This window comes from Oncorhynchus mykiss, chromosome 9 (assembly GCF_057628025.1).
Source record: "Oncorhynchus mykiss isolate SJ-2025 chromosome 9, ASM5762802v1, whole genome shotgun sequence".
In the NCBI taxonomy this organism is placed as follows: domain Eukaryota; kingdom Metazoa; phylum Chordata; class Actinopteri; order Salmoniformes; family Salmonidae; genus Oncorhynchus; species Oncorhynchus mykiss.
The window spans coordinates 2,577,967-2,595,000 of record NC_143030.1 but is presented as its reverse complement, the minus strand read 5'-3'; the positions used below and the strand labels follow the sequence as shown (position 1 = coordinate 2,595,000).

The following is a 17,034-nucleotide window of genomic DNA, read 5'->3' as shown; positions in this document are numbered from 1 at the left end:
GCATGGTCAACGTAGCACATGGAGACACTTGTGTTTTCAGTCTGCATGGTCAACGCAGCACATGGAGACACTTGTGTTCAGTCTGCATGGTCAACGTAGCACATGGAGACACTTGTTTTCAGTCTGCATGGTCAACGTAGCACATGGAGACACTTGTGTTCAGTCTGCATGGTCAACGCAGCACATGGAGACACTTGTGTTCAGTCTGCATGGTCAACGCAACAATGTTGAAGACAATTATGTTGTTTCCACTTTGATCTTAATATAAATCCACAAGCGTTCTATAATTACAATATTAGTTTGTGTTTCTTACATCTGCAAACAGCTAGAATAAACATTCTATTTCCATGATTCCAAAAGTTCACCCAAGAGTTTTGATCTAAATCGCAAGTGCAACATTTGGTTAAAAATAAGGCCTAGTATTTTAGCCCGTATCATGGCAGTATGGGAAATGATCTTCAAATGAGTGCAGGAAATGCAGGAACTTATTGTAGGTTGACGTTGAATTGAACAGTATAAACCTATGAGAATGGAGAAAGACCCACGGAAATCATTGAGAATATGTGTGTTGCCCCCCTCGGGTCACATACTACTCATAAAGAAAATGTAGAACTTTTATTAATCAAAAACATCTAATACCGTTAAATACCGTCCAAAATGTGAAAAATACCATGATATTATATTTTGGCCGTATCGCCCAGCCCTCTGCGACCCTCTGCCTATTGGCTACTTAGCTTACGCCAGCCTCAAAATACAACACTGCCCCTTTAAGACAAAAACAAAATCTCTCTACCTGACTCATTTTTCTAACATGTCTAGAAATGTACTCGTTTTGTGCTCTTGTAGGAAGCAATCACTCCCCGATTGTCGACTACAAATTATCTATGACTGGGCCAACAAATATCTCACTAGCAAAGGATATGAACAAAATGTCGACATGTGGCTACATGCAGCTTTCGTTTTGATCTCAAAACAAGCGCATCTACTCAACCGCTCATGCTGAAAACATCGTCAACGCAATACAATCCTACTCCGATGCGTTGTGCCTACAACTAAATCTCCTGCATAGTTCGTTTTGTTTTGCTGTGTTGCATATAAAAGTGGCTAATATTGCGTTGATTTGATCACAATTGCCACAGTAAAGGGAAACGTTGATGGTGTTAACAGGGAAAACTCTAAAACAGTGGTCACCAACCTTTTCTGAGTCAAGATCACTTTGAGTCAAAATGCAAGCCGAGATCTACCGCTCAGATTGTTTTTAAACATGATTATTTTTTAAAGTAATCCTTCGCAGCATCAACCAATTAGAAACAGTTCTGTAGCAATGAGGTTTGTCCAGTAACCTATAGGCCCAATACATATTCACCACATATTGGCTTTGTTTGAATTGCCCTGCCAATACATTGTTGTTCCCGGCCATTTAAAAAAAAAATACACATTTCAACATTTGAGGTAGGCTATATCGCTATCCACCGGTTGGTGACCACTGATCTAGATAGTTGAGTGAAGTTCAGTATTGTGATTCTCTCTGTGGGCTGATATTTTCGCAGGGCTACTGCACAGTTCAGAGGGATCATTGGTCCTCAGCTCTTCTGTGCAGCAGGAGGGACCAGACCTGGGCTAACTAATACTTTGAATGGTTTTACTTAAAGCTAAGTACTGACACTGCTTCATGCATTAGGCCTGTTGTTGGATATTATCAACGATTTCTCTAAAAATAAAATCACTAACAGGAGGATATACTTTAGGCAAGAGGTCTACCTGTTGTTCAGTTCCGTGACTTTATTAGCTATCATTCTCACAATTCCATATAACAGGAACTATGTAATAGACCTCTTCTCTATTCTATATAACAGGAACTACTCTATGTAATAGACCTCTACTCTAACAGGAACTACTCTATGTAATAGACCTCTACTCTATTCTATATAACAGGAACTACTCTATGTAATAGACCTCTACTCTATTCTATATAACAGGAACTACTCTATGTAATAGACCTCTACTCTATTCTATATAACAGGAACTACTCTATGTAATAGACCTCTACTCTAACAGGAACTACTCTATGTAATAGACCTCTTCTCTAACAGGAACTACTCTATGTAATAGACCTCTACTCTAACAGGAACTACTCTATGTAATAGACCTCTACTCTAACAGGAACTACTCTATGTAATAGACCTCTACTCTAACAGGAACTACTCTATGTAATAGACCTCTACTTTATTCTATATAACAGGAACTACTCTATGTAATAGACCTCTACTCTAACAGGAACTACTCTATGTAATAGACTGAGCTGTTGATTTGTTGAATATTATATAATTTATGTGTCCAGTCATTAATATTATCATTCAGTGATGTCTGGTTATATTGATAATGATATGTCTGGTTATAATGATAATGATAGGTCTGGTTATGATGATAATGATAGGTCTAGTTATATTGATAATGATAGGTCTAGTTATATCGATAATGATAGGTCCGGTTATAACGATAATGATAGATCTGGTTATGATGATAATGATAGGTCCGGCTATAATGATAATGATAGGTCTGATTGTGATGATAATGATAGGTCTAGTTATATTGATAATGATAGGTCTGGTTATATTGATAATGATAGGTCTGGTTAAAATGATAACGACAGGTCTTGCTATAACGATAATGATAGGTCTGGTAATAATGATAGCGATATTTCTGGTTATGATGATAATGATAGGTCCGGCTATAACGATAATGATAGGTCTGGCTATAACGATAATGATAGATCTGGCTATAGCGATAGCGATAGGTCTGGCTACAACGATAACGATAGGTCTGGCCATAACGATAACGATAGGTCTGTCTATAACGATAATGATAGGTCTGTCTATAACGATAATGATAGGTCTGGCTATAATGAAAATGATAGGTCTGGTTATAACGATAATGATAGGTCTGTCTATAACGATAACGATAGGTCTGCCTATAACGATAACGATAGGTCTGGTTATAACGATAATGATAGGTCTGGCCATAACGATAACGATAGGTCTGGCCATAACGATAACGATAGGTCTGGCTATAACGATAGGTCTGGTTATAACGATAACAATAGGTCTGGCTATAACGATAACGATAGGTCTGGCCATAACGATAACGATAGGTCTGGCTATAACGATAACGATAGGCCCGGCTATAACGATAACGATAGGCCCGGTTATAACGATAACGACAGGTCTGGCTATAACGATAGGTCTGGTTATAACGATAACAATAGGTCTGGCTATAACGATAATGATAGGTCTGGTCATAACGATAATGATAGGTCTGGCCATAACGATAATGATAGGTCTGGTTATAATGATAATGATATGTCTGGTTAAAATGATAACGACAGGTCTGGCTATAATGATACTGATAGGTCTGGTTATAACGATAATAATAGGTCTGGCTATAATGATAATGACAATGATAGGTCTGGTTATAACGATAATGATAGGTCTGGTTATAACGATAATGATAGGTCTGGCTATAATGATAATGACAATGATAGGTCTGGTTATAACGATAATGATAGGTCTGGTTATAACGATAATAATAGGTCTGGCTATAATGATAATGACAATGATAGGTCTGGTTATAACGATAATGATAGGTCTGGTTATAACGATAATGATAGGTCTGGCTATAATGATAATAATAGGTCTGGCTATAATGAAAATGATAGGTCTGGCTATAACGATAATGATATGTCTGGCTATAATGATAATGATAGGTCTTGTTATAACGATAATGATAGGTCTGGCTATAATGATAATGGTAGGTCTGGTTATAATGATAATGATAGGTCTGGTTATAACGATAATGATAGGTCTGGTTATAATGATAATGATAGGTCTGGTTATAACGATAATAATAGGTCTGGTTATAATGATAATGACAATGATAGGTCTGGTTATAACGATAATGATAGGTCTGGTTATAATGATAATGACATGTCTGATTATAATGATAATGACATGTCTGATTATAATGATAATGATATGTCTGATTATAATGATAATGATAGGTCTGGCTATAACGATAACAATAGGTCTGGTTATAACGATAATGATAGGTCTGGCTATAATGATAATAATAGGTCTGGCTATAATGAAAATGATAGGTCTGGCTATAACGATAATGATATGTCTGGCTATAATGATAATGATAGGTCTTGTTATAATGATAATGATAGGTCTGGTTATAACAACAATGATAGGTCTGGCTATAATGAAAATGATAGGTCTGGCTATAACGATAATGATATGTCTGGCTATAATGATAATGATAGGTCTTGTTATAACGATAATGATAGGTCTCGTTATAACAATAATGATAGGTCTGGTTATAACGACAATGATAGGTCTGGTTATAATGATAAGGATAGCTCTGGTTATAACGATAATGATAGGTCTGGCTATAACGATAATGATATGTCTGGCTATAACGACAATGATAGGTCTGGTTATAACGATAATGATAGGTCTGGCTATAATGATAATGATAGGTCTGGTTATAACGATAATGGTATGTCTGGTTATAACGATAATGATAGGTCTGGTTATAACGATAATAATATGTCTGGTTATAATGATAATGATAGGTCTGGTTATAACGATAATGATAGGTCTGGCCATAATGATAATGATAGGTCTGGCTATAATGATAATGATATGTCTGGTTATACGATAATGATAGGTCTGGTTATAACGATAATGATAGGTCTGGCCATAATGATAATGATAGGTCTGGCTATAATGATAATGATACTTCTGGTTATAATGATGTCCTTCCTTATAGAGGAATAGTATGTAAACATGTTGAGATATTGCATGTAACTAACACATTTAAATTAATAGCTCCTGCCTTGGGCCACTCAGTGTTCTGTTGTAAATGCCGGATCTCTATGGTAAGACGCACCATTCACCCAAGTTTCCCAGATCCACAGTCCCCTCCCAGATGTCATTGTTGGGGACAATAACTTCGGAACCTTCTGACCGAAATAAAAAGAGGGTATCAGGTGGCCACCACCTCCGGTAGGGTGCGGCAATAATGTGCCATTTGGAGGCACAAATGATCTGGGTCAAATTTATAACCGTTGAGTAAATTTCACACAATGTCTGCTTGCGCCATTTCTGAAAAGTACCTAATACGTGCACGTGTTTTGCCGTTATAAATCCTAAACTGTGCGCGTGTGAACGAGCATTAAAACTCCGTCTGGAAAACGCCTCCATTCACCTTTTATGGTGACAAGTTCAACAACGCCCTTTATTTACTCTATAATTTGGAACTATTGGAATTAGTCCAAAAGATGAATTGGTGTTCAATATGTTTATCAATAGATTATTGGGTTTCTATGTCCTGCCTTGGTATAGGCGCTGAGATTAAGTAGGCAGTGACGTCGCGCTCCCATCGCACAGCAATACAGTAGCCTACCTGTCAAATATATTAAACTACCGGTCTATTTACTGTGTTGGCAGAATGTTTTAATCTGTAGCAATAATTAATGCTGTATCTGGGAAAGGTCTGTGTCAGTTTCTGACCTAGAAAAAACAATTATCGTGGACCTGTCAGCAGAAGGTTTGAGTTCAACAAGGTTTTCTATAGACTTTTCCCCCAACCTAAATACCATGGACTTCCCTCGGATTCTGAAACATGAAATGTCAGGATACTAAAACAGTTTTAAATTACAGTAGTTACATTAATTACAGTACTTACATTAGTTACATTAGTTACAGTAGTTACATTAGTTACAGTAGTTTCAGTAGTTACATTAGTTACAGTAGTTACAGTAGTTACAGTAGTTAAATTAGTTACAGTAGTTACATTAGTTACAGAAATTACATTAGTTACATTAGTTACATTAGTTACAGTAGTTACAGTAGGTACATTAATTCCATTAGTTACAGTAGTTACATTAGTTACAGTAGTTACAGTAATTACAGTAGTTACAGTAGGTACATTAATTACATTAGTTACAGTAGTTACAGTAGGTACATTAATTCCATTAGTTACAGTAGTTACATTAGTTACAGTAGTTACATTAGTTACAGTAGTTACAGTAGTTACATTAGTTACATTAGTTACATTAGTTACAGTAGTTACAGTAATTACAGTAGTTACATTAGTTACAGAAATTACATTAGTTACATTAGTTACATTAGTTACAGTAGTTACAGTAGGTACATTAATTACATTAGTTACATTAGTTACATTAGTTACAGTAGTTACAGTAGGTACATTAATTCCATTAGTTACATTAGTTACATTAGTTACAGTAGTTACATTAGTTACAGTAGTTACAGTAGTTACATTAGTTACATTAGTTACAGTAGTTACAGTAGGTACATTAATTCCATTAGTTACAGTAGTTACATTAGTTACAGTAGTTACAGTAATAACAGTAGTTACATTAGTTACATTAGTTACATTAGTTACAGTAATTACAGTACTTACATTAGTTACAGTAGTTACATTAGTTACATTAGTTACAGTAGTTACAGTAGGTACATTAATTCCATTAGTTACAGTAGTTACATTAGTTACAGTAGTTACAGTAATAACAGTAGTTACATTAGTTACATTAGTTAAATTAGTTACAGTAATTACAGTACTTACATTAGTTACAGTAGTTACATTAGTTACATTAGTTACAGTAGTTACAGTAGGTACATTAATTCCATTAGTTACAGTAGTTACATTAGTTACAGTAGTTACAGTAATAACAGTAGTTACATTAGTTACAGAAATTACATTAGTTACATTAGTTACAGTAGTTACAGTAATTACAGTACTTACATTAGTTACAGTAGTTACAGTAATTACATTAGTTACATTAGTTAAATTAGTTACAGTAATTACAGTACTTACATTAGTTACAGTAGTTATAGTAGTTACAGTAACTACAGTTTTGTCCCAAGTTGAGGTGACTAAACTGCTTGGAGTAACCCTGGATTGTAAACTGTCATGGTCAAAACATATTGATACAACAGTAGCTAGGATGGGGAGAAGTCTGTCCATAATAAAGTTCTGCTTCTTAACAACACTATCAACAAGGCAGGTCCTACAGGCCCTAGTTTCTACCTTCTTAACAGCACTATCAACAAGGCAAGTCCTACAGGCCCTAGTTTCTACCTTCTTAACAGCACTATCAACAAGGCAGGTCCTACAGGTCCTAGTTTCTACCTTCTTAACAACACTATCAACAAGGCAGGTCCTACAGGCCCTAGTTTCTACCTTCTTAACAACACTATCAACAAGGCAGGTCCTACAGGCCCTAGTTTCTACCTTCTTAACAACACTATCAACAAGGCAGGTCCTACAGGTCCTAGTTTCTACCTTCTTAACAGCACTATCAACAAGGCAGGTCCTACAGGCCCTAGTTTCTACCTTCTTAACAACACTATCAACAAGGCAGGTCCTACAGGCCCTAGTTTCTACCTTCTTAACAACACTATCAACAAGGCAGGCCCTAGTTTCTACCTTCTTAACAACACTATCAACAAGGCAAGTCCTACAGGCCCTAATTTCATCTCACCTGGACTACTGTTCAGTCATGTGATCAGGTGCATAGCGCCCCAACATAGCGCCCCAACAGATCCACAGATGATTCAATCTCTATTCCACTCCACACTGCCCTTTCCCACCTGGACAAAAGGAACACCTATGTGAGAATGCTATTCATTGACTACAGCGTTCAACACCATAGTGCCCTCAAAGCTCATCACTAAGCTAAGGATCCTGGAACGAAACACCTCCCCTGCATCTGGACCTGAACTTCCTGACAGGCCACCCCCAGGTGGTGAGGGTAGGTAACAACACATCTGCCACGCTGATCCTCAACACTGGAACCCCTCAGGGGTGCGTGCTCAGTCTCCTACTGTACTCCCTGTTCACCCACGACTGCATGGCCAGGCACGAGTCCAGCACCATCATTACGTTTTCAGACAACGCAACAGTGGTAGGCCTGATCACCAACAACGATGAGACAGCCTATAGGAAGGTGGTCAGAGACCTGGCCGGGTGGTGCCAGGATAACAACCTCTCCCTCAATGTGAGCAAGACAAAGGTGATTGTGGACTACAGGAAAAGGAGGACCGAACAGGCCCCCATTCTCATCAACGTGGCTGTAGTGGAGCAGGTTGAGAGCTTCAAGTTCCTTGGTGTCCACATCACCAACAAACTAACATGGTCCAAGTACACCAAGACAGTCGTGAAGAAGGGCACGACAAAACCTATTCCCCCTCAGGAAACTAAAAAGATTTGGCATTGGTCCTCAGATCCTCAAAAGGATAACAGCTGAACCATCGAGAGCATTCTGACTGGTTGCATCACTATCTGGTACGGCAACTACTTGGCCTCCGACCGCAAGGCACTACAGAGGGTAGTGCGTAAGGCCCAGTACATCCCTGGGACTAAGTTACCTGCCATCCAGGACCTCTACACCAGGCGGTGTCAGAGGAAGGCCTTAAAAATGGTCAAAGACCCAAGCCACCCCAGTTCTCTCTGCTACCGCATGGCAAGCGATACCAGAGCGCCAAGTGTAGGACCCCCCGCCCCCTCACTCTCTGTTTATCAGCTATGCATAGTCATTTTAACTATACATTCATGTACACATTACGTCAATTACCCCGACTAACCGGTGGCCCCGCACATTGACTCTGTACCGGTTCCCCCCTGTATATACCCAGACTGTATGCATTGTGTCCCGCCCCTCCCCACCCGCCAACCCCTCTTTTACGCTGCTGCTACTCTCTGTTTATTATCTATGCATAGTCACTTTAACTCTACCTACATGTACATATTACCTCAATTACCTTGACTAAACAGTGCACCGGCACATTGACTCTGAAACAATACCCCCTGTAAATCACCTCCACATTAACTCTGTACCGGTACCCCCTGTATATAGCCTCCACATTGACTCTGTACCGGTACCCCCTGTATATAGCATGTATATATTGATTACCTGACCTGTCTTTATGAATGGTTACTGTACATGTTGATTACCTGACCTGTCTTTATGAATGGTTACTGTACATGTTGATTACCTGGCCTGTCTTTATGAATGGTTCCTGTACATGTTGATTACCTGACCTGTCTTTATGAATGGTTACTGTACATGTTGATTACCTGACCTGTCTTTATGAATGGTTACTGTACATGTTGATTACCTGACCTGTCTTTATGAATGGTTACTGTACATGTTGATTACCTGACCTGTCTTTATGAATGGTTACTGTACATGTTGATTACCTGTAATGTTTTTTTTATTATCTTATTTTGTGTTTCTTCTCACTTCTCACTTGTTGTTTTTTTCTCACTTGGTTCTACAATGTAAACACGTGCTTCAACGCCAATATAGTGCTTCTGACGCCAATATAAAGCCTTCTGAACTGAACTGAGAGGGGAAGAGAAGGGGAGAGAGACGGATAGGGGGTAAAGTTAGAAAAAGAAAATGGACGAGGGAGAGAGAGACATACTTTTCCCATTATAAAATCTACCATTCCGTTGAATTCTCTCATGTCACTCAGTCCTTCATATCACCCTATTGTCATTCAGGTCCTTGCTGACCGACAGATTAACTGGCCAATAGCAGGGTGTGGGTGGAATCTGGCAGACTGAGGGGCTCCGGGACAACAGCAGTAGTTAGTGTCTCGTGTCAGGATCAGCAGCAGAGAGCTACGGACACACTTTCTGAATATATTATCTTGTTATTTATAACGATACACTGCCGCGCTGTTGAATAGTTTATGTCATAGTTTTAACGTTCAGAAATAGCGACGATGCGTGGATATTAGGGCAGCGTTTGAAAAGAAAGAAAGAAAGAAAGAAAGAACGAACGAAAGAGGGGAAAAGACTGACCGCTGGATTTAATTTCCAACTGGAATGCTGTTGTTGATAGAGAGAGAACGGGCGGTGTGTGTGTGTGTGTGTGTGTGTGTGTGTGTGTGTTTGTGTGTGTGTGAAATAGTGTGTGTTTGCGAGGTAAGTGTGTAGCGGGCTATGCCTCGTCTCTTTGGTCTCTGGTCCTGGATCGTGTGAATTCCCCGGGCTCCAGTTACTAAACTACCCGGCAGACAGCAGCCTCAGCCCGGCCACAGGGAGGGGAACACTAGCTCATATAGTCTCTGTTCTTTCTCCTATCCCCCATACCCCTCCATACCCCTCTCTCCGGGCTCAGAGGAAATGAGGACACAGTGGATAGCGGAGGAACAAGGAGGAGTTTCAGGTGGGATTATAAACTTGTTTTGACTTTTGCTTTGATCCTGGGGACTTCAGCGTTTTTGGCGGTAGGTTAAATAATTAACGCTAACCTTAAAAAAACAAAAAAACTACGGATAAAAGAGGGAATATGACCGGTTGTTGATGATGACTGCTGACCTCGCGGAGACCGAGTTAACTGCTTTTCGTGACTGATGTGGGTGGCGCGGCGTGCCGACACTGGACCTAGCTGACACCCCACCGGGACAGAGGTTCTGATCGGTGATCAATAATCCAGGAGAGTAACGGGAGTACCTGGCCGGTATGGAGCGGCGCGGGGGCAATTGGAGCACCGTGACCGTGTTGTGGCTCGTGCTGATCGAGCTGGTTTTGTCACCTTGTATGGCAGAGGAAGGTACGTGAAGAAGTTTAATTTAAACAAAAAAAAAAATCTATAAAACGAATATTTGATCAATGGTTTTGTGCCATGTTGTGTTATTGTTTTATTAATATACAGACTGTGAATCTCTCTCTCCACACTTACTTAGAACATTTATTGTGAGACATAGGCTAAATAGGGTAGTTCATTTGATTTAAATTTGAGGACCAACATGATTTAAAAAAACGTTTTTTGTTTTTGTTGACACAAAGCTTCACATGGAGACAGTCTGTGATCAGGGAGAAACCATGAAGTAGGATTCGAGATGTTGATTACTGTGAAACTGATTGAGGTTTCAGACAGGCAGACCGGCAGCTATAAAAGACAATAGGCATAATACCCAAGGTGTGTGTGTGTGTGTGTGTGTGTGTGTGTGTGTGTGTGTGTGTGTGTGTGTGTGTGTGGGTGGCCTGTTGGGTCATTCCACCTAAAAAGCACAAGGGGATTTCGTCACCCACCATTTTATTTTTTTATTTATTTATTTCACCTTTTTTTAACCAGGTAGGCTAGTTGAGGACAAGTTCTCATTTGCAACTGCGACCTGGCCAAGATAAGGCATAGCAGTGTGAACAGACAACACAGAGTTACACATGGAGTAAACAATTAACAAGTCAATAACACAGTAGAAAAAGGGGAGTCTATATATACATTGTGTGCAAAAGGCATGAGAAGGTAGGCAAATAATTACAATTATGCAGATTAACACTGGAGTGATAAATGATCAGATGGTTATGTACAGGTAGAGATATTGGTGTGCAAAAGAGCAGAAAAATAAAAATAAATAAATAAAAACAGTATGGGGATGAGGTAGGTGAAAATGGGTGGGCTATTTACCAATAGACTATGTACAGCTGCAGCGATCGGTTAGCTGCTCAGATAGCAGATGTTTGAAGTTGGTGAGGGAGATAAAAGTCTCCAACTTCAGCGATTTTTGCAATTCGTTCCAGTCACAGGCAGCAGAGAACTGGAACGAAAGGCGGCCAAATGAGGTGTTGGCTTTAGGGATGATCAGTGAGATACACCTGCTGGAGCGCGTGCTACGGATGGGTGTTGCCATCGTAACCAGTGAACTGAGATAAGGCGGAGCTTTACCTAGCATGGACTTGTAGATGACCTGGAGCCAGTGGGTCTGGCGACGAATATGTAGCGAGGGCCAGCCGACTAGAGCATACAAGTCGCAGTGGTGGGTGGTATAAGGTGCTTTAGTGACAAAACGGATGGCACTGTGATAAACTGCATCCAGTTTGCTGAGTAGAGTGTTGGAAGCAATTTTGTAGATGACGTCGCCGAAGTCGAGGATCGGTAGGATAGTCAGTTTTACTAGGGTAAGTTTGGCGGCGTGAGTGAAGGAGGCTGAAGGAGGCCATCTCCGATTGTTTCTGAAATCATTTCTGTTGTTAGAAACGTAATGTATCAGATTAGCATTCCTGAAACAATATTTTGTTACCCAGATTGTGATCCTATTAACCTGATTGTGATCCAATTAACCTGATTATGACCCTAATAACCTGATTATGATCCTAATAACCTGATTATGATCCTAATAACCTGATTATGACCCTAATAACCTGATTATGATCCTGATTATGATCCTATTAACCTGTTTAGGATCCTGATTATGATTCTATTAACCTGATTATGATCCTAATAACCAGATTATGATCCTAATAACCTGATTATGATCCTATTAACCTGATTATGATCCTGATTATGATTCTATTAACCTGATTATGATCCTATTAATCTGATTGTGATCCTATTAACCTGTTTAGGATCCTGATTATGATTCTATTAACCTGATTATGATCCTAATACCCAGATTATGATCCTAATAACCTGATTATGATCATATTAACCTGATTATGATCCTAATAACCTGATTATGATCCTATTAACCTGATTATGATCCTGATTATGATTCTATTAACCTGATTATGATCCTATTAATCTGATTATGATCATATTAACCTGTTTAGGATCCCGATTATGATCCTATTAACCTGATTAGATCCTGATTATGATCCTATTAACCTGATTATGATCCTAATAACCTGATTATGATCCTATTAACCTGATTAGGATCCTGATTATGATCATATTAACCTGATTATGATCCTAATAACCTGATTATGATCCTAATAACCTGATTATGATCCTATTAACCTGATTATAATCCTAACAACCTGATTATGATCCTGATTATGATCATATTAACCTGATTACGATCCTAATAACCTGATTATGATCCTAATAACCCAATTATGATCCTATTAACCTGATTATGATCCTGATTAGGATCCTATTAACCTGATTATGATCCCATTAACCTGATTATGAACCTAATAACCTGATTATGACCATATTAACCTGATTATGATCCTATTAACCGTATTATGATCCTAACAACCTGATTGTGATCCTAATAACCTGATTATGATCCTGATTATGATCATATTAACCTGATTATGATCCTATTAACCTGATTACAATCCTAATAGCCCGATTATGATCCTAATAGCCCAATTATGGTCCTATTAACCTGATTATGATCCTGATTAGGATCCTATTAACCTGATTATGATCCCATTAACCTCATTATGATCCTGATTAGGATCCTATTAACCTGATTATGATCCTATTAACCTGATTATGATTCTAATAACCCTATAATGATCCTAATAACCTGATTATGATCATATTAACCTGATTATGATCCTGATTATGATCCTATTGTCCTGATTATGATCCTAATAACCTGATTATGATCCTAATAACCTGATTATTATCAGCCAGATAAACTCTATATACACCAGTGTTGTGTGTGTGTGTGTGTGTTTTGTGTGTGTTTGTGTGTGTCTGAACTTTAGAGGGGGTCTTGCTGTGTGGTCTTCACGACAACCGTGAAATCTCTTCCTCTTCTTGGTTTCCTCTCTTTCTCTTCTTTTTAAGTCTCTTCTTCCTCCCTCTCTGTCCCTCTCCTCTTCCTCCCTCTTTGTCCCAATCTTTCTCTCTCTCCCCCAGCTCATTCCTCTTCCTCCCATTCTCTCAATCTTTCTCTCTCTCCCCAGCTTTTTCCTCTTCCTCCCATTCTCTCTTCCTCCCTCTCTGTCCCTCTCTTTCTCTCTCTCACCAGCTCATTCCTCCTCCTCCCATTCTCTCTTCCTCCCTCTCTGTCCCCCTCTTTCTCTCTCTCACCAGCTCATTCCTCCTCCCATTCTCTCTTCCTCCCTCTCTGTCCCTCTCTTTCTCTCTCTCCCCAGCTCATTCCTCCTCCTCCCATGAATCTTTGATAAATTCAGTCTTTCTTTTTCATCTGAACTGAGTGTCAATGGTTTCTCTGCCATCTTACACACACACACACACTGACAATTACAGGCTAAAGGAAACCCTGGTGTGTTTGTGTATGTAGATTGCAGAGCGACCAGGGACAGAGGGCTCTAACACTAATAAGAGCCAAGAGCGTCATGTTGACTTATTTTTATTACTCATTGGAAAGGAAAAGGGGCCATTAAAACATCTTCGTTTTATTAAGCAAGTTTAAATGATTGATGTTTCGGCCTTCAAATGGCCTTCTTCAATGCTCTGCCATGTTTTTGATTCATTTGACTTTTCCTAAATAGGTCTATGTAGAATCTTAATATCACAAACAGAATTAGTGTTATAAGCAATTTTAAGAGCACGTAATTTCCTCCCTGCTTCTCATTCAGCTTGCGCAGCTGATGATCGCCCACCCAAACTACAGCTAAACTACACTCAAACTACAGCTAAACTATGTCAAACTTTATCTAAACTACACCTAAACTATATCAAACTACACCTAAACCATATCCAAACTAGAGGTCGACCGATTATGATTTTTCAACGCCGATACCGATTATTGGAGGACCAAAAAAGCCGATACCAATTAATCGGCCGATTTGTATTTATTTTTATTTATTTGTAATAATGACAATTACAACGATACTGAATTAACACTTATTTTAACTTAATATAATATATCAATAAAATCAATTTAGCCTCAAGTAAATAATGAATCATGTTCAATTTGGTTTAAATAATGCAAAAACAAAGTGTTGGAGAAGAAAGTAAAAGTGCAATATGTGCTATGTAAGAAAGCTAACGTTTCAGTTCCTTGCTCAGAACATGAGAACATATGAAAGCTGGTGGTTCCTTTTAACATGAGTCTTCAATATTCCCAGGTAAGAAGTTTTAGGTTGTAGTTATTATAGGAATTATAGGACTATTTCCCTCTATACCATTTGTATTTCATTAACCTTTGACTATTAGCTTCCGTCCCTCTCCTCGCTCCTCCCTGGGCTCGAACCAGGAACACAACGACAACAGCCACCCTCGAAGCAGCGTTACCCATGCAGAGCAAGGGAAACAACTACTGCAAGGCTCAGAGCGAGTGATGTTTGAAACGCTATTAGCGCGCGCTAACTAGCTAGCCATTTCACTTCGGTTACACAAGCCTCATCTCGCAAGTTGATAGGCTTGAAGTCATAAACAGCGCAATGCTTGACGCACAACGAAGAGCTGCTGGCAAAATGCACGAAAGTGCTGTTTGAATTAATGTTTACGCGCCTGCTTCTGCCTACCACCGCTCAGTCAGATGCTTAGATACTTGTGTGCTCAGTCAGATTATATGCAATGCAGGACATGCTAGATAACATCTAGTAATATCCTCAACCATGTGTAGTTAACTTGTGATTATGATTGATTGTTTTTTATAAGATAAGTTTAATGCTAGCTAGGAACTTACCTTGGCTTACTGCATTCGCGTAACAGGTAGTCTCCTTGTGGAGTGCGACGAGAGAGAGGCAGGTCGTTATTGCGTTGGACTAGTTAACTGTAAGGTTGCAAGATTGGATCCCCCGAGCTGACAAGGTGAAAATCTGTTGTTCTGCCCCTGAACAAGGCAGTTAACCCACTGTTCCTAGGCCGTCATTGAAAATAAGAATGTGTTCTTAACTGACTTGCCGTGTTAAATAAAGGTATATATAAAAAAAACTAATATATAAAAACGTTTTTTTTTTTAATATGCAAATCGACGCCCAAAAATACAGATTTCCGATTGTTATGAAAGCGGCCCTAATTAATCGGTCCATTCCGATCACCCAAACTACAGCTAAACTATGTCAAACTTTATCTAAACTACACCTAAACTATATCCAAACTACAGCTAAACTATGTCAAACTTTATCTGAACTACACCTAAACTATATCCAAACTACACCCAAACTACAGCTAAACTATGTCAAACTATATCCAATCTAAACTATATCCAAACTACACCCAAACTACACCTAAACTATATCCAAACTACACCTAAACTATAACCAAATTACACCTAAACTGTAAGGGTTGCGTAACTGGTGGCAGTGAAGTCAGACGCAGGAGAGCAGAGATAGGTAATAGCTGGAGCAGTTTAATACAAAACCCACGGCAATACAAAAAGAACCTACATGGGTACAAAACCTGACACGCACCAGTAACATAGCGCACAAGCACTTAACAAACAAACAATTCCACACATGGACATGGGGGGAGCAGAGGGTTAAATACACAACAATTAATGAGGGAAATGGAAACCAGGTGTGTAAGAAAACAAGACAAAACAAATGGAAAATGATGATGGCAAGAAGACCGGTGACGCCGACCGCCGAACACCGCCCGAACAAGGAGAGGAAACGACTTTGGTGGAAGCCGTGACATAAACTATATCCAAACTACACCTAAACTATATCCAAACTACACATAAACTATATCCAAACTACACCTAAACTACACCTAAACTATATCCAAACTACAGCTAAACTATATCCAAACTACACCTAAACTATGTCAAACTACACCTAAACTATATCCAAACTACAGCTAAACTATATCCAAACTACACCTAAACTATGTCAAACTACACCTAAACTACATCCAAACTACACCTAAACTATATCCAAACTACATCTAAACTCTATCCAAACTACACCCAAACTTTAACCAAACTACATCTAAACTCTCTCCAAACTACACCCAAACTATATCCAAACTACACCTAAACAACACCTAGACTATATCCAAACTACATCTAAACTATATCCAAACTACATCTAAACTACATCCAAACTACACCTAAACTACATCCAAACTACACCTAAACTACACCCAAACTATATCCAAACTACATCTAAACTATATCCAAACTACATCTAAACTAAATCCAAACTACACCTAAACTATGTCAAACTACACCTAAACTATATCCAAACTACAGCTAAACTACATCCAAAAAACGTATGTCATTATGGGGGTATTGTGTCATTATGGGGTATTGAGTCATTATGGGGTATTGAGTCATTATGGGA

The 17,034-nt window shown here is 38.9% G+C and overlaps 1 protein-coding gene across 9 annotated transcripts in view; it reads left to right on the top strand.

Annotated features, from left to right (window-relative positions):
- Positions 1 to 9,624: 9,624 nt before the first annotated feature.
- Positions 9,625 to 17,034, top strand: part of LOC110518852 (ephrin type-B receptor 4b) — a 62,002-nt gene continuing 54,592 nt past the window's right edge. For all 9 annotated transcript variants that reach the window (XM_090183277.1, XM_090183273.1, XM_090183276.1 and 6 more), the window contains exon 1: positions 9,625 to 10,648. In XM_090183277.1, coding sequence (XP_090039403.1) covers positions 10,558 to 10,648 — 91 coding nt within the window. In that variant the 5' untranslated portion in view covers positions 9,625 to 10,557. The remainder of the gene's footprint in view (positions 10,649 to 17,034) is intronic.